This window comes from Scomber scombrus, chromosome 11 (assembly GCF_963691925.1).
Source record: "Scomber scombrus chromosome 11, fScoSco1.1, whole genome shotgun sequence".
Classification (NCBI taxonomy): Eukaryota; Metazoa; Chordata; class Actinopteri; order Scombriformes; family Scombridae; genus Scomber; species Scomber scombrus.
The window spans coordinates 25,204,474-25,223,634 of record NC_084980.1 but is presented as its reverse complement, the minus strand read 5'-3'; the positions used below and the strand labels follow the sequence as shown (position 1 = coordinate 25,223,634).

Genomic DNA, 19,161 nt, shown 5'->3' with positions numbered 1-19,161 from the left:
ATTGATCAGTGATCTTGTGCAGTAAACCACTAGATAGAAACAGACTGAGAACACTTGAAATTGAGTGGAATTTGACTTTGTCACGCTGTTTTGCAAGGCAATAAATCTGCAGTGGCAGCGAGGGGTTTGATTCCCATGTGAAAACGTAGGCACTCGTACTTTACTATAAAGGGTTTTGTGTCACTGTGGGCTCAGCTGGAGTGTTAGTGTCCTCAAACTATTTCAATGACCTCTTCAAGTCCGGCCACCTGCTACAAAACAAATTCAAGACCCTTACCAATTTGCTCTCAACCAGAGTAACAGTGTTTTTGCATTAGCTCTCTATGCTCAATGCAATTTATCAGATCGTCATATCATTGACATTATTTTTTACAAAATTAACTACAAAACCTAAAGAGAAGTCCCAAATTCATTGACTTTTCCAAGCTCTTCACAACTATAGGGACCTTGTTTATCACTGAGGTATTTCACATTGCTCTAAAAAGTTTAAACATATAGTAGACATATAGTGAAAAACATATAAAGCTCAGTTTACTGCATAATAGTTCAGTATTTAGCATATATCCATTATTACATATTTCCTTTCCTCTGTTAACACTCTGCTTTAAATTAGCCTTTTGAAAGACCAACACAACATAACATAATACTGTAATATTAACAACCATAATAACCCTGGACTTTAACTTCCACAACAAAGTTTAACTACATGCAACCTCACTGCATCCCCATCAACATGAGAACTAGGCATTAAATCATATTTTAAGATCTAACACACTGATGTGGATCCACACAAAGTCAGCAGAGGCAAAGTGCCTTCTTCATAGCTTGTAAAACTGTCCTGTAAACTTATTTGATGCTTTTCCTTATTAAGAATGTCATAGTGAAAAAAAATTCAATGAAGAAAATGTTGATACATTTCTAGTTGATATGCTAAATTCACGCACTCTGTGGATACTTTAATTTGAACTGATTCAGACAAATTTAACTTAATATTGTTTGTCACCAAGGATTTTTTTTCACATATCCTACACTAAAAAAAAAAAAAAAACCTTAACTATGATACTGCTCCATCCAAAAATATACAGACTGTATATTCTGGATGATAATGACCATTGAATAGTTTCAAGTCAGGAACATTATTTCTTATTACTTACAATGTAAAGAAATACTAAGTGTTTTAAATTTCGGCAAAGAAAATCAGAGCAGTGTGGCTCTATATGAGGGTGATGCTTGAATAGTTGGACTGAAACTTGACAGGTTTACATTTTATGATCATAACCTACTCTGTGAAAATGGGACTTAGACAAAAACCCAATATTTCAGTAAAAGATGTGACTCCGCATTCACTCATTCTTGAGACACTGAAAAGTATCATTAAAATAATTTCACTTAAGCAAAACTAGTCATCAGTCGGAGCAAAAGCTTCGGCTGTAAACCAGCAAACGTCTGAACTGTGGCCGCTCAAAAGCTACGTGTGCCACACCGAGCGAGTAGGAAACAATTTTGTTTACAGTTTATGCCAGAGTGGATTAGGTCAAAGAAGAGAACATCTTTGGTCTCACTGCACATAAGATTGCAGAGAACATTCATTTAATCAGTGCTGCAGTGGGGAAAATGATGCTTTTGGTCTTCTGCTTTAGTGTTTGGAATTTTTTTTGGACATATCAAGATTTGTTTTGACCATAAACTGTCAACCTTGAGGAAATGGTTTTGTGCAGATTGTCTGAATACGATGAAGCCTGGTGGGAAACCATGTAGGAGGGAGAACCCAGAAAATCCTGGAAAATGTGTCATTAGAAATCTTACAGTGGTACCTTTTTCTACTTCCCTTTAAAGTCCCTGTGATGGGATACACTCATCCCGAGTCTTCCCACATCCCTGGAAACATTTCCTCTAGTCATTTTTTGTCACCATGACCACAGCCTCTTTCATTTATTCTTGGATTTCCTTCAAAGAGGCAAATCTTCTTCTTTTCAGTCACCAAGCTGTAGGCGTACACTACGCAGCACATCTGATAGCTACACGCTACTCTCAGGCTACTGATGGCTAAAATTCAAGGAATTTTTGGGTCCCCCCTCGTATTCTTCTTGTGCACAGTAGAAATTAGCTTATTCCACATGCAGTTTAAAGGGGACCTATTATGCTTTAAAGAGCCCTTAAAGAGACAGGAAATAAAACTGCCTTTTAAGTGAGAGGCTGAACAGAGGAGCCCGAATAAAGGACCGGTACGAGATAAATAAGGAGTTTTTTTTAACTGTAAATTATGCAACGCTACTCAAGTGGAAAATAAAAGTAAACTAAAAATCTAAGGTTAATAATCAAAGAACCTTGTAAAAATAACCACTGTAGTTTATTAACCGGTGGGAAAATGCTGGAAAAAAGCATAACAGGTCCCCTTTAAAGGTACAATATAAAAATGCCCCGTTGTGTCACATCTGAATTATTGCTCAGTGATATTTTTACACTGGTGTTCTTGAAATAAATTGAAACTGCCAAAGCTTTGCCCACAAGTTGAGCATATATAGCTATTTGAACTGGCGGCAACTTGACTGTAGCCGTTCTGATTGGTGCATAAGTCCGTCATATTAAAGTCAAATACAATTTCCTCCTGTGTCTCTTCACTCCGTGCTGTGTATTCATTCACAGTCACCTCTGGTGTTACACGTTGATCTCGCAGCTCGGGCGCTAGAGTCATATCAGAGCTTCTACATTGTATTCCTATCAGTGAATTGTACACCCTTTCCACCTTTTCTTTATCCTCTGCAAAAGGCAGATCTTTGATTGGTGGTGTATATTCTCTCTGGTCATTTGCTGCTCGGGCAACAGGATTGAGGCGATACTTATCATGTAAAAATATGCTGACAGATCGTTCATCATCACTCTTCTCTGTCCCAGCTATCCATAGCAGCCGATTTTGGTCCGGTGCTGCTGTGGCGACGCCATTCCCCGTCTGACAATGAGTCTGAAAGTCTTTACTATCTGGCTCCAGCTTTACCATTACCTCTTGTTCACAAACTGTCTCTCTGTATGTGGAGCCGGGCATCTGTTCGTCTAAAGCCGTCAGTCCAGGTTTGGTTTCTGCCAGGTGCTCCAGCGGTTGATTATCAGGCATTGTAAACTTCAGGTGATGTGTATCCAGCATATCGGTGTTCTCCCCTGTTTTAATGAAAGCAACAACATTAAATGAGCAATGAGTATTTACAGCAGAAGTTCTCATCTGTGCATTCAAAATATATACAGATGTGGGGCTTTTAAAAGACATATCAATATCACATACAAAACCAATAATGGATTGGAAATGTAGAGAATTAAGTGTGTTATTGTTATAAAAATATACAACTTGTGTGTCACCTTTACAAGTCAATCGATAGTAATTCAGCAAATGATACTGCCAAAAATGTGTTGATTGGACAAAACAATTTGAACATGGCACCATGGGAATTTTATAGACTAAATGATTGATCAGTCAATTTGGGAAATAATAGACCAATTCATAAATAATGAAAATAACTCCCAAGTCAATACATTGCCCTGAAGGACCCCGTTTGTCTCTTACCATTTCTGTGCGTCTTCATGTGTCCTTTGAGGCTACTCTTCTGATTGAAGCACCTCCCACAGATTTGGCAGCCGTACGGCTTCTCGCCGGTATGAATACGTAAATGTCTCTCGAGGTGACCGCCACGCTCAAATATCTTCCCGCAGTACGAACAGATGAAGCATTTCTTTGGTTTGATCGCCTGGAAAGACATGCTTCTCCTCTGTTGAAGGGGATCCAGCGAGTCCCCCTGCGGACCAGGCATGGCTAAATGAATGGCTTCACCTGGTAGCAGGAGTGTCTCTGAGGACGGGAAAGGCGCCTGGGACATCATGCTGTTTTTGAGCTCTCCGAATGGTTTCCCCTGAAAGGAGAAGGTGCTACAGGAAGCCTCTATTTGTGGTGGAAGTACCTGAGCTATGCCCTGGAAGGACATCATACTCTGCCCTGAACTGCCAAGATAATCTGTGCTGCTCGTCTCTGTGCTGTTTTGTCCTTGTAACCTGGACATCCATTGTTGGCCGTCTCTCTCGAATGCTGTGAAGTTCTCACTGAGGTTGTCTACACTTTCTCTCGTCTGCTCGCTTTCTCCGACAAACAGTGGTTGTGCTATATTCTCCTCCATAGGCTCAGATTTGATCTGTACTTGCAGTGGAGGAGTTTCTTCGATCTTAGGTAGGCCTTCCTCAGCAGTGGTGTGGTTTTCTACCTCAGAGAGACGAGCATCGGTACCTGGAATCTCCTCAGGAACCGGTTTATGTTCGGCCACTTGGATCTCATCCGGTCTCAGCTGAATGGCTGTTTAAGCAGAAAGAAGTCATCATTATTTTAACATCCATGTCAGGTGAAAAGCATTTTACTGTTAATTCTTTCAATTTCAAAACCAAAACAACATCATTGTCCAGCTTTGATGCACAAAAGTAGAAATTTGTCTTCAGCTTCCACGACAATCAACATCAGATATCATGTCATACATTTAAAAAATGATAAGTAAAAACATTTAAATGCACCATATTATATGCAACAAGCAAAGAATACAATATTTTTTAATAATGCAAGACTAATTGTAAGTGATATTGTAAAAATATTGTCATGTCCGTTAATTACAGATTTAACTGATGCATGGCAAGTACGTGAGTGATTTTTATGGATCTTTTTCTTTGTACAGAGCCTCTGTGTCGTCTCTCTGAATGCAGAAGCTGAGGGTTTAGATTCAGGAGTTGGCATGAATCATCAAAGATCCAGTCTGTCATTTGTGCAACTGCTTTGTCATTGTGATGAGCTAACAGTGGTGTTTACCGTTTTCTGTAACATTGTGAAATTTTAACATTTTTAGGGTGGGGTTCAAATAAGGCCATTTGGGTTGTCTGCCTCTCCCTGTATTGTATATTATTTGTTCCAAATAGATAGATTCCTTTATTGTCATGGTATAGAATACAACGAAACTCAAAACCCAAGGCAGAGAACAGAGCTCAATTAAAAAAGGAATAAATAAAATAAACTTAACTGATACTGCACTGCCTTGTGTTTGACAAGCAGGTATTCAAACCAGGACACAACGTTGAAGGTAAAAACTTTCTATTTCACACATATTTTGTGGCCAATCAAAGCAGTTCTCCAGACAGAGAATCAGGGCACCAGAATAATGAAGAAGTAATGTGTAAAATATTGGATTCATCAACAACATAAAGTTAAAAATCTTGGCTTGTCACTCAAGTGAGGCAGCATGAATGAACAGAGTCACATCAATGTCACAATTTTAGTTCAGGATTATTCTAAATGGTTTCCGAATGAGTGAATTAATGAAAATGCAACGTTAGCTCTTATATGTTTGAACTAGATCTTTAAGTGAAAGCCCCAAAGACCATGCCTGCTAAAATCATAATTGGTTGCAATGATCTGATGATCACAAGAAGAGATCCATCATATTTAAGGTGGCTGGTAAACGATTTCCTGGAGAAAACTCGGTCGGTTTTCATCCATGCAAAGGTTCCTTAAAAGGATTCACGGAGCATATTGTATTGTAGTTCCTGAGCAGAGAGGATATAAAAGACCAGACCCTCTTATTTGCCAACCAGGCACACACAGCTGTCAGCGGGACACTTTAAAGTCCCCCCCCCCCCCCCCCCACATTCACCATTGTCTAAAACACATGGCTTTTCTCTGCTGACTGTGACACTGAGGAATCTCACAGCCAAAGACTTTCAACGGTGATCTGAACCGAGAGTGCGAGTCAGAAAATACAAATAACACAAGAATAAATATAAGAAGCTAATGTGCCACAGAGATGTATGTATGTATTGCTTTTCTGCAAAAGTTTTCTCACAGACAGATATAGACCCAAAATAACAATTATTCAAAGAGAATCAAAAACCAAAGAATGAATGAAGTTATCCAGTTAAATATAAATATACTGACAATGAACGAGAGATACCAGGTTTTCAAAGTGTGATTCCTCCATCACTCTGAGATAGTCCCTAATCATTAAAGAGGAAACACCTGTCATTTTTATACTTGAAGGTCCAAAACTTGAGGTGAAAGTATGTAAAAATACTCCCTACAAGTGAAAACACTTCATCACAATGTTACCTGTTGTTGTTGTTGTAGTACTTGAGGTCGGTCACATTTTTAAAGTCTTATCTCGGGATCGACTGTATTTTTACTAGTCTTGACTCAGTCTTGGACGAGCTGGACTTGGAATTTTATCTCAAGACCAGTCGAGACCACAGCTGCAGTGACATCTTTTATTTTTTACTGTGATTGAGTGTAAAACTCCCCCCAACTTCAAATGCAACCAATAACTTATTTTACTTTGAAAGTTTTAACAACATAATCTGCACAAAAGATGGACAGACTCCAAATGACAGAAAGTACTGCCGTAAAGAGATCTGTGATTTACGTCACAACGATCTAGACGATGGTAGACATTTTTCTCTCATCATGCGTTATATATATCCTCCTATCGCACAGCCCTACTGTACATCCATTTGTATTTTACTAACATTCTTAAATTATGCTTTTCTTTTTAACAGAAGAGTAATATAAATGTCGAGCCACGTGATTATTATGATTACAGTAATAGTCTTAAAAAGAGTCTCTCATTGGTTTGGTCTTGGTCTTGATTCGGTCTCACCCCCCTCAAAGTCTTGGTCTTGGTATGCTCTGGTGACAGTCTTAGTTTAGGTGCTCTAGACCTCAGGTTGTATCAAACAGCCGTCCGTCCTGTAGTCTTTGTTGCTAAGGCTGTTGCTAAGGTTGTTCCATGTGTTGTTTGCGTTGTCCACGTGTAACATTTTGGATCATATTCGGGTTCAAACATGTACGGACGTATTTGAGAAGTTTCAATTTTGAGTAAAGAACAATAAGTAAGTCAAGTTTTAAGTAGCTTCTCTCCTGGCCAATCACAACGGATTGGGCTCATCAGGAGGCGGGGCTTAAACAGCCTGTTTCAGACAGACTCTAAACTGAGGGGCTGCTTAAAGACCCAGTTTAAGATAAATAAGGAGTTTATTTTTAACTTTAACTGTAAATCAGGCCTAGATATTCCAGTAGATCCCCAGAATATGAATACAGACCTATAAAATGTGCATGATACATCTTTTTAAATCCCAGGCAGCTAAAGTCATAACCTCCCGGTGCAGGAACGACTTTTATTTTGTATTTCTTCTCAAACATTTATCAAAAGAGCACTGCCTCAGCACACACACACACACACACACACACAGTTTTGCATTCACATCTAAGCTCTCTGACACTTGAAAGCTGCCAAGTAAAAACACTCAAATCTTCAGATTCAGAGGACAGAGTGCTTTGCTCAAGGGTAACTCTAAAAGGTAGCTGTTAAAAAAAAAGGAAGATCAGAGATTTTTTTTATGCTCTCCACAAACTTATTTCTATCTGGTACAATCCAAACAACAATGAAACATTTGACTTACATCGTATGTGAATCTTTGTGTGTTCCTTGAGGCTGCACTTCTGATTGAAGCGTTTGCCACATATCTCGCAGTGGTACGGTTTCTCACCGGTGTGAATCCTTTTATGTCTCTCGAGGTGGCCGGAACGCTCGAAACATTTGCCGCAGTACGGACAGATGAAACCTTTTTTAAACATTAACCTCTTCACCGACCTCCTCCGGACCGTGTTGTACAAGTTACGGTACGGACTGTAACCCAGAATCCCCCGGCTGAACGGGTTCTGCTGGAAACCACCGGTGCTGCTGCATGACAAATCCAGTTCGGTGTTTAGCGAGGGTTCGGGAAGGCACAGCTGGGAGCTTTGCCCTACATTTAAATTATCCGAGTTGTTGCGTCCCATCTCAGTTTGTGTCGGTGGTCTCCACTGTGCAAGGTCCCTCTCGTAAGAACCCAGCTCTGCTCCCTGCTGTCCAGGTTGTTCTCTGGCCTGTTCACTTCCCTCTTCCACAGGTTCACATTTCACCTGCACCTCAGGTACTGACAGGCGGGTTTGGTCCATATCCTTGTGCAGCTTTTCAAGCAACATCCTCGCCTCCCCAGAGACACTCTGACTATCTGTAGAAAGAGAATGGCATTATTATAAAACAGCAAATTAGCTTTGAAATGTGTCCAGTGGCTAATTAACACAAATCCTGCAATTATTTGTATACAATATATTGATCATTTACTTTAATCTGACAGATCTTTGGCAACACAGTAAAAAGGGGATAATAGTACAGTTTACATTAAATTCAAAACTAAGGTGGAGTTACATAGATGTCTAAAATATTCCAGGAAACTCCTGTTATGGTTCTTAAATGCATCTTATTACTTTTATTTTGCACTGTTACAGATTTTGCAAATCCAACACAATGTCTATCACTTGAAAGCACTTTAAAAATGAGTTCAAACATGCAAGAGAGGCACAGAAACAGCAAAGTGGTCCTCTACTGTCACATTATGAAACAGGAGACTTTAAACACCCGGATAGAGTCTCAAAACTGAAATTCATGATACCATCAATGAATCATCAAAAAATATAGTAATTTATCAATGATTAAGTTATTTATGAAGGAGAACTATCAAACATTTTCTGATTCCAGCATCTCAGTGAGAGGATTTGCTGCTTGTCTTTGTTTGATATAATTTGAAATTCAATGTATTAGTATCCAGACTGTAAATCTAACAAAACAATTAATCTAAAGTCGTCTCTTTGTGCCTTTGAAAATAGAGGTGGCCCAATTTATAAATTAAACAATTAATTAATTAATTAATTAAAAAAAAAATACAAGACACATTACTGAAAATAATTGTGGCCTGCTTCCCCTGCATATATGAGTGATCATGCCTATTTCCTGTCACACAGTATTTTGGCAGAGCTATACGAGGAGATTAAAAACAGATTAGACAGAGCAGAAGATGGAGTCACAGGACAAAAACAACCCAATGCCTTCATGAAGAGGACACATCTTGAAAGTTTTATAACTCAAATCGGCCAATTAATTAAGCAGTGTTTGCAATGTCATACTGTATGTGGTGCATCTATATCCGTGTCACAATCCACCTGCACCTGTGTGCTGGTTACACAAGTTATTTAAATCAGACCGCCTCCAGCAGGCAGGAGGGCAGATCCCTGCAGAGGTGAAACCCCATCATTACTGTGCTTGTTCAACTGGTTTGTGCTCATCTAATTGATACATTTGTTTGGGTATATTCGCCTCAAGGTCCAGCCATTAAGAGAGCCCTTAAGTCAAGGTATCACTTTAAAACATTCATTATTTAAGTTTTGATATTACATTTTCCATATTTCTTCATTAAAGGGGACATGCTTTTTAGGTTTTTTTTTATTATTTTTATACCATTATTATGTTGGACATCTATAATAAACATGGTCAAATTTCCCAAAATTGAGATTAACGTATGTAAAATGTTCCCTGAAAGTCAAAAGCCAGGGTTTCAGTCTGCTCTGAACGCTGCGTTTGCAATGTTACCTCTACGTCGTCCTCGAGATGACGTCAGATTATTTGCCGGTTTTGCAGCAGCGGGCTGTGAAGCCAACTGGACATAGCTGCTAAACCGTGTAATTCCAGGTCTGTCATATGTGGCTCACTGGATCAAACGACATTTTTCTCAAACACAGTCATTGGAAAAGGCAAAGCTGTAAAACGGTGAAGGAAACGGAGCGTCACAACCCCGTGAAATTACTCATTTTATTATCAGAGTCTGATCCAGTCGGTGAGATAACATTTGGAAACTTTAGCTCAAAGGAGGGGGGGGGGGCTTAAAGAGCAAGGAGCTAAAGCAGCCTGTTTTAGGCTGTTTTCACACCTGCTTTTTAATCCTGTTAAATTGAACTCTGGTTGATTTTCCACCATTGTGCGATCTGTTCAGGTAGAACACAGAACTCGTACTCAGGCATGGGCCAAACCAACCGTACCCTCATCCTTTAGAGGTGGTGGTCTCTGTCCCATCCCCAACAAACTCTGAACCAAACTCTAGACATACTCTGTGAGTGTGAGCTAAACGTTTCCTGCAGCCAGGGCGGCTTGCACGCCGGGATGCGGATGAACGAGTTTGCCGCAGACAGGGCGGCTTGCGCGCTGGGATGCGGATGAACGAGTTTAAAAGATGCTAGCAGCTAACACGTCCCCTTAAGTGTCTTAAATCAAATGACAGCACCACAAACCTGGATCCAGGAGTCTCTCATAATACTGCAGTACTTTTACAGTAATACTGCATACTACATCACTCATAATACTGCAGTACTTTTACAGTAATACTGCATACTACATCACTCATAATACTGCAGTACTTTTACTGTAATACTGCATACTACATCACTCATAATACTGCAGTACTTTTACAGTAATACTGCATACTACATCACTCATAATACTGCAGTACTTTTACTGTAATACTGCATACTACATCACTCATAATACTGCAGTACTTTTACTGTAATACTGCATACTACATCACTCATAATACTGCAGTACTTTTACTGTAATACCGCATACTACATCACTCATAATACTGCAGTACTTTTACTGTAATACTGCATACTACATCACTCATAATACTGCAGTACTTTTACTGTAATACCGCATACTACATCACTCATAATACTGTACTACTTTTAATGTAATACTTTAAATACGTCGAGTTGATACTCATGTACTTTTTTTTCATGCATGACTTACGTTAATGGAGTATTTTTACATTGCTGTATTGGTACTTTAACTTCAGTAAATGATATTTCCCTGTGTGTGTGTGTGTGTGTGTGTGTGTGTGTGTGTGTGTGTGTGTGTGTGTTGGGGTACCTCTGTCAGTTTCAGTGTGTGTGTGTGTGTGTGTGTGTGTGTGTGTGTGTGTGTGTGTGTGTGTGTGTGTGTGTGTGTGTGTGTGTGTGTGTGTTGGGGTACCTCTGTCAGTTTCAGTGTGTGTGTGTGTGTGTATTTGTGTTGGGGCACCTCTGTCAGTTTCAGTGTGTGTGTGTGTATTTGTGTTGGGGTACCTCTGTCAGTTTCAGTGTGTGTGTGTGTGTGTGTGTGTGTGTGTGTGTGTGTGTGTGTGTGTGTGTGTGTGTGTGTGTGTGTGTGTGTGTGTGTGTGTATGTGTTGGGGTACCTCTGTCAGTTTCAGTGTGTGTGTGTGTGTGTGTTGGAGTACCTCTGTCAGTTTCAGTGTGTGTGTGTGTGTATTTGTGTTGGGGTACCTCTGTCAGTTTCAGTGTGTGTGTTTGTGTGTGTGTGTGTGTGTGTGTGTGTGTGTGTGTGTGTGTGTGTGTGTGTGTGTGTGTGTGTGTGTGTGTGTTGTCCATCTCACCTTCCCTCCTGGGGGCTGCAGGTCTCTGGTTGCCCCTCTCATGTGCAGCTCTCAGCTCGCTGTGCAGAATCTCGATGTTGCTCTTCAGCTTCTTGATCTCGTTTTCACGCTGGCACATTTCCAGCCGCAACACCACCTCACCATCCTCCACAACTTTGGAGATTTCCGCCACGGCTGCTTTGGACAGGGCATCGATAATGGAGGCAATTTGAGTCCGCAGAGCAACGGTACTCAACATTATTATTAAAAAAACAAACCCCACCAAGTAAGTGAGAAGCCTGAAGTGTTAAAGCTGCGGTGAGGCTGCAGCTGTTGGAGCCGCTGCTGATGTTACTCTTGAAGCAGACCTCTCTCTAAATGCTGTATCGACCTTTTAAAGCAACAGCAGAGATGTTTCGATGCCTTTTTTCTCCACGCCAGAAATCACGTGACCACCCCAAACCGGGCGTCGTTACGTCATTCTCGTATTAAAGGGGAGGGGGCTACCTTCTTTGTTTAAAGGTGCAGTGTGCAGGATTTAGTGGAATCAGCTGATTTAATGTGCAGAAATGGATTATAATATTCATGCACATGTAAATAACCTCAAAAACGTATGCATTGCACACAGAGATTGTTTACTTTATTTTATTTATTTATTTTTTCCAGAGCATTGCATACTGTAATGTCATTGCCAGTAGTTGCTGTAAATCCCCAAAAATATTTATATATAATAAAACAGTCTTGGTATCACCCTTGCACTGCTTGTGTCAATTTGACTTTCTCATCTCATCTCATCTTATCTTTATTTTATCTTAATTTGACGGCCTCATGACCTCTGACCTCATTTCATTTTGGTTATTTGGGAAGAGGCTCATTAGGAGAGATGGTCAACACGTGATTTGGTATAAATGTTCCTTTATAAATAGAGGCCTGAACATTCCCTCTCTCCCTCTTCCCTTTGAGTTGCTCGGTTTATTTGAGCTTTGTTTATTTTGATGTTTTATTTTACCTTTACAAACATTCACAATGTCAATATTAACATATGAACTCATTAGTTTTAAATTATATTAAAATCCAAAGCATTGTAATAACATTTAAATGTGTTGTTAGGTACTGTAACTATTCCAATTCTTTTATATGCATGAAAAAAACAATGTTATATTCATGATTCTTCAAACTTAGAAGAGGTGATGTACATAACCGTTTCTGTTGTTTATACAAGAATTTGACAATGATATGTTTTGAAATATAGAAATTAAAAGGAGAGATTTTATTGTATTCTTTCTTCACCTTTCACCAATAACTTGGATGCCTCAGTAAAAAAAAGACACTCTGTTCACACTGTTCTAAAAGGCTTTTTCATGTTTAATTGGTACAAAATTACAAAACACGCTGGATGTTATTGGACAAATATTTTCCTTTTTTTTTGTAATTTCCAACTTTTATACAGCCATATTTCTTAAATCATAAAGTAGAAAGTTCATAATCAAAACACAAAAGTTAGCCAAGAAAGAATAAAAAGACAATAAAATAAAATAAAAACAATAAATAAATAAATAGTGTCTTTATATAACAAGTTTAAAAAAGAAACGGAAAGCAGGTCCTTATATATTCCCATCTAAGTATGTTTTTTTATAAAATATAAGTGTTGGCAGTATATAAGAGAAGCAGGATTGTTTCCGGGTTTGATCCCCTGACCGTCGGGATAAATATGAGCGAGAAAAGTAAAAAAGCTTCAAGGTGTCAATGTGAGTAACTGTGAGTGTGATCAGGGTTTTACTGCAAAAGAAAACGGAGCTCTTAGTGAAAGTTATTAGAGGAAAACAACAAAATGGAAAGAGTTGGCTTTATGGCTCAACAAAATTAGTAAAAGTTTCAAACAAGCACATCTCTAGAAACTGAGACACTCAAGCTCCTCTAATCATACAGCCAACAATGGAAATACAAATGTAAAAGTTAAAACAAATCTCAGTAGATTATTTAAACGAAGTACAAATATAACAAATCAACTAGTGCATAGGTATACACCCCTCTTTACCCCGATTGCTCGTGTGTAATCATGGCGGGAAAAGTGACTTTAGATTTGATTTCCCGGCAAAAAAACCAAACAACATGAAGACAAAAAAAGGGAAAAGATGCCAAAAAATTTTAAAGGCACAGAAAATCCCTCTGAGTGCTGCAAGATTATAATAACAAAACAATTAAAGTGTCCCTGTCAGTGTAGAAGCCTTTGGCACCCTGTAGGAGCCGAGATGACCCTCATGAATCTCATAAATAATAAATGCTTAGGTGTCATGGTATATAATATATATATATATATATATATATACTGTAAGTACATATACATTTGTCAGCCATCAGAGGTTTTGATGTGTGGTAGTTATCTCTTAAACATCTCTGGGTGTATAAGGCCATTCTGAGCAATAGTGCAAATCAGCGAGCAGGACTGCTTTATAGCGATATTGGATTTTTTATTAGAGACCAGACAACGCTTGATTTTTGAGTCATTGAGACATTTTAAGAGTTTTGGTCCGCTGCCGAAATCAAAGCACAGCCATTGCGGTTATGTGACATGCATCTAAACCCACGAGGCTATCATTGAGATTTATTATTTTAACCTGCATTTTAAGGATATGTTAAATTTGGTGCATTTGCAACAACAATATGTATAAATGGAATATTTTACAGCTGAAAATTGAACCTGTTAGTGCTCCACCACAAACATATCTGTGATTACTTTTCAAACAACATAAATGCTGATGTGATAAATCTGCTATAAGCTAGTATTGCATGATACAGCAGCTTCAGCATTTTCTCATGACATACCTTTATTTGTCATTTCTATTTAATTTGCTGGATTGGCTAAAAAACAGATATTCCAATGTGGTTATTTTATCAGTAACCATTTAAATTCAGGAAAAATGATGTATCACAACAATATACGACTACATAAATTAAACCATAAAAAGGATTTCATTCATGTTTTCCACTCAGTGGTTCAAAGACACATCCTAGGATGTGCTGGGAAACATCATCAGTGATGTTCCTGAGATCATCGAGTGTTTCAGGTCTTGCAAGATCAGACACCGTCACTCAGGCGACCCAGCCCAGGTTGATCAGACCCCAGACTTGTGTCCCAGCAGCACTTGCACACGATTCTCCCTAATGATCCAGAGCAACCTACAGGCCTTCTCCAAAGCCTCTATGGAGGACTTTATGGCTCTCCTTTTGTCAGCTCCTGTGGTCCCAAGAAGGATATAGAGCTTTCACAGTGAGCGACCAGCAAAGCCTCTAACACCAGTGGTCTCCAACTACTGCCCTGCATGTTTTAGGTATCTTCCCCACTCTAACACACCTCATTCTAATAATTAACTCATTATCAAGCAGCTTTATCTTGCCAAGGGCTTCATAACGAGTTAATAATTAGAAACAGGTGTGTTAGAGTAGAGTTGGGTAGATACCTAAAACATCCTCCCTCAACAGGCTCACAGCAAGCTTTCCAGCTGCCACTCAGAAATAATTATGTTAAAATGTGTGATTGATATCTGCCACATTAATGTGAAATCAAACTTAAACCGTCATTCTCATTTGATCACCTGTGATATTTCAAAAATGTTCCTATAATGTAGAAAAAAATCCACACAGAAAAATTGAGCCAAAGCCCAGTCCTAGTGATGAGTAAAATGATTGCAGTCTGCATTTCCAGTATAAGAATACACTGGTTAGAGGAATTATTAAAAGATGGCAATCCCATTTCTCCTCATCTATGGTTTAAACACTGCCAGCATCTCTGTTTAAACAGCCGCTCCCTGGCAAGATTAAATAAAGATTTGTGCAAATTCTTGGATGCTTATAGAGCAAAAGCCCCGATAACTGAGTGCTATCGTCTGTGCCGGTGAGTCTCGAGGTGTATTTTGAGGTTACCGAACACCGTGAAGCTTTTGGGACACTGCCCACAGCTGAACGGCTTCACCCCGCTGTGGAAACGCTCGTGTCTCAGGCAGTTGTCCTGCCTGGAGAACCTCTTGCCGCAGATTTTGCAGCTGAACGGCCTTTCTCCCGTGTGCACGCGTTGGTGCGTCTTCAGCCGGGTCTTCTGGGTGAAACACTTCCCGCATTCGAGGCAGCGGAAAGGCTTCATGGATTCGTGGGTGGCGTTGTGTTCCTCTAGCAGGGTCAGACGGGGGAATCCTTTGTTGCAGATCACGCACATGAACAGTTTGGGATTTGCTCTGAACACATTCACCAGCCTTTTTGATCTTAAGTTGTTTCTACTGAGGATGTGATCTTCTGCGTTGGATCCGAACATTCCCCCCGTGGACCTCTGCGCACGAGACGGGGGTCGCGACGGCCCCGCCTGTGGTGAAGCACACTGCAATCGTTGGTGCTGACTGACCGCAGGCTGTGAAACATGTCTGAACTGCTCCATGTGAACCGGCTCTGAAGGAGTACTTTCCATGCACATAGGTCGCATCTCAACTTCCACCTTAATCGGCACGCTTAAGGAATCATCGGCCATTTCTTCCACTGCGGTTGAATCATATGAAAGTTGCTCAGGGTGAGAGGAGAAAATCTGTATTTGTTGCTGCATTGCCTGCACCGCCACTTCGGCCGAGCTTTGTTCAAACATGCTACAAGCAGGAGGAGGCCACAGAGACTCTTCTGGCTCTGCGGCCTCAAAGCAGACGTTATTGGCTGCTGTTGCGATGTCTTCGGTCGCTTCCTGGGTGGCGATTTCATCCGCTGGCTCACATTTGACCACAAGCTTCATGTCATCGCCACTCTCTTCTGATCCATGTTGAGGCTCACAGAGCGAATCAGCAGTGTTTGGCTCCAGATACAGTGCAGGCCTTTCCTCACCTTCTATTTCATCTGTAATTAAAGGGGAAAAAATTTAGATACACATAAAGTTCACTATTCATATACAGATTTACAATGTTTTTTATGTCTGCCTTAAACAATAGGTGTCCAAATGAAATACAACGAGAGAAGCAAACAGTACATGATCTAGTACTTAACCTTTAATATTCCACTAAATTTGGCAGAACTTGTTTTTAAGGTACTATGAACTAGAGCCTGAGTGATACTGGATTTCTGGGGCCGATACCGATATTAGGAAATGAAAAAATTACAATATTCTGACAATTTGATATATCAATATATCTGCTGATAATGTGATGTGTACAGAATATGCACATAAAACACAAATGTTTTGCAATGTGGTTGTCAAACACTTATGATATGAATGGAGGCTGTGATATTTTACAGTCTAACTCTAAACACAGTGCACTGAAACCGTACATTTAACTAAGTATTTATTCATTATAAATTCCTTTAAATAATAAAACACAACAAAAAAATAACATATGTGCATATATATTAAACTTGAATTGGAAAAAAAAGGATCTAATATAAATACAATTCTGCCTTAAAACTATCAGTGCATATCGGACAACACATATGCCGACCAATACATTTGTGATGGGCTAATGTCTGTCTGGCTCGACTATGAACCTTTTAAATTGAATAAAATGCAACTGCCCTCAAACTTTAGTCTTACATTCACTTCGGACACATTAAAGCTTTATTATCTGATGTTTTTTATGATTCTTGTAAATGATTCACTAAACTCTTGTTTATTATGTAGTTGTTCCTGTCTGGTGATTGTGTTCATGTTATATGAATGTTTCATGCTCTCAGAAAATAAATCTTAATCTCAATTAGACCCGCCTGAATTGAATAAAGAATAATTACGTTATCTGGATTTTTAAAAAGCAAACTTAAGACCTATACTTTTAAATTTGGCTATCAACTTGGACTATTCTGTTTATTCTATTTTATCATTTTCTTCTTCATAACCCACCTTTTATGTCTGTCTTACTTCTTTACTTTTACTCTTTTACTCCTAACATCTCCAGTTTTACTCACTTTATTCTATAAAGTGACTTTATTTTATTCTTTCCTTTGATATATTTTAATATTTTATTAATATTTTATTAGCTATTTATTTTATTTTATTCATTTGTATTTATTTGCTTATGGTTTTTTTTTTTAAATCTATTTATTTTTATTTTAATCCTACCTCTGGTGTTTCTTTATTGCAGATTCTTGAGCGTTATGATAGCGTTTCCTGAGTGTCCTGAGTTCCTATTTTTAATAAGTTCCTGCTTTTAATGATTTCTCTTTTTCATAACTGACCTTTTATGTCTGTTTTACTTCTTTACTTTTACTCTTTTATTTTCTAACATCTCAAGTTTCACTCACTTTATTCTAAAGTGACTTTTTAATTATTTCCTTTTGTATATTTTTAATATTTAATTCATATTTTATTAACTTCTTATTTTATTTCTGTATTTTTTATTCATTTGTATTTATTTATATATTTCTGTATTTTTTTTTTTTTTTTTTAATTTTTAATTTGAATCCTACCTCTGGTGTTTCCTCATTGCAGATTCTTGAGAGTTATGTTGGCATATCCTGAGTTTCCTCAGTTCCTACTTTTAACGAGTTCCTGTTTTAAATGGGTTTCTATGTTTAATGATTTCCCTTTTATTGTTTGTTTGTTTGTTTGGTCTGAATATGTATTAAAAGTGCTACACAAATATAGTTTGATTGATTGAAATGGGCATTGAATTGATATTCATTTTTAGCAGAATTTAAAAGGAGAACATAAATTCGTGAGGGATCTCAAGTGGGAAACTTAGTGCAAGCATCCCAAATCTTACTTTCAGTGTTGTTGTTGTTTTTAATGCAGTGTGTTGTGACAGATGCATGCTGCTTACCTTTACTCTGAACTTGACTCCCAGTAATTTGCTCAGGCTGTCTGTCCTCTGCAGCTCGGCTTGCAGCTGCAGCTTCCTGAGCTTTGCACATTTCAACCTCCATCGATTTTAAACTTCTTTTGAGGTCCTGAAGCTCGCTGTCCTTCCTACACATCTCCAGTCGCAGAGACACGACCCCGTCCTCCACCAGCTTGGTTATTTCGGCCACAGCAGCCTTCGCCAAAACGTCCATGATGGCTGCAACCTGAACGCCAAAAGAGGAAGAGAAAGACATCCTGCACGGCGGGAATTAAAAATAAGTGGAGCGGGATTTCTGTCTTTGTTTGGCTGGTACAGCTGCAGCACAGAGAGGAGGTTTATTATTTGAGTTGACATGCAAGAGACAGGAAGTGACGACAGCTTCCTCCTCCTCCTCCTTCTTCCTCCTCTTCTTCCTCTTCCTCTTTTTTTTATTTTTATTTTTTTAATATAACATTTTATTAACAACAGTAATGCACTGTACAATATATATATATATCAATCAACATTACAGGAAGTACTGGAGAAAATCGAAAGTAAATTAATCACAAAGATGCATAAGCATAATATACATTATAAAGAAAGATAAATAAACAATACAGCACATCAACTTAAATCATCTGGCAATGAAATCCACAATGTTTCTCAAAAGACTGAGATGTCTTTGAAGCTTGTTTCTTGTTGTTTTTTAACTCTTTTATTTTTCCTACGATGGGGAAATTTACATTATTGCAGCATTGAGCGTCAATAAAAAGAATAAAGAACAATAAATAATAAGTAGGTACAAAAGCAATATTAAAAATAATATATAGTAAAATAATAGTAACATTATGTTAACATTAAGAGTAATATTGGTATTTTTAAAAAGGGGAAAAAATATATATATACATATTTCACAGTTGCACTGAAATACTAATATTGCACACTTGTGTACATTAGAAAGTGCTGTTTGTGAAATTGCCCAGGTTGGATGTGTGTGTGTGTGTGTGTGTGTGTGTGTGTGTGTGTGTGTGTGTGTGTGTGTGTGTGTGTGTGTGTGTGTGTGTGTGTGTGTGTGTGTGTGTGTGTGT

At 38.6% G+C, this 19,161-nt stretch overlaps 2 protein-coding genes across 2 annotated transcripts; both read right to left on the bottom strand.

The window, feature by feature from the left end:
• Positions 1-2,401: 2,401 nt before the first annotated feature.
• Positions 2,402-11,550, bottom strand: LOC133990066 (zinc finger protein 770-like). The gene is made up of 4 exons (XM_062428246.1): positions 11,313-11,550; positions 7,471-8,064; positions 3,557-4,333; positions 2,402-3,156 (listed from the first exon to the last, which is right to left on the bottom strand). The coding sequence occupies exons 1-4, from the start codon at positions 11,548-11,550 to the stop codon at positions 2,441-2,443; spliced, it is 2,325 nt and encodes a 774-aa protein (XP_062284230.1). The 3' UTR covers positions 2,402-2,440.
• A 2,422-nt stretch (positions 11,551-13,972) lies between these two features.
• LOC133991008 (oocyte zinc finger protein XlCOF8.4-like) lies at positions 13,973-18,395 on the bottom strand. Its single transcript, XM_062429456.1, has 2 exons — positions 18,074-18,395; positions 13,973-16,163 (listed from the first exon to the last, which is right to left on the bottom strand). The coding sequence occupies exons 1-2, from the start codon at positions 18,345-18,347 to the stop codon at positions 15,172-15,174; spliced, it is 1,266 nt and encodes a 421-aa protein (XP_062285440.1). The 5' UTR covers positions 18,348-18,395; the 3' UTR covers positions 13,973-15,171.
• Between the last annotated feature and the right edge of the window lie 766 nt (positions 18,396-19,161).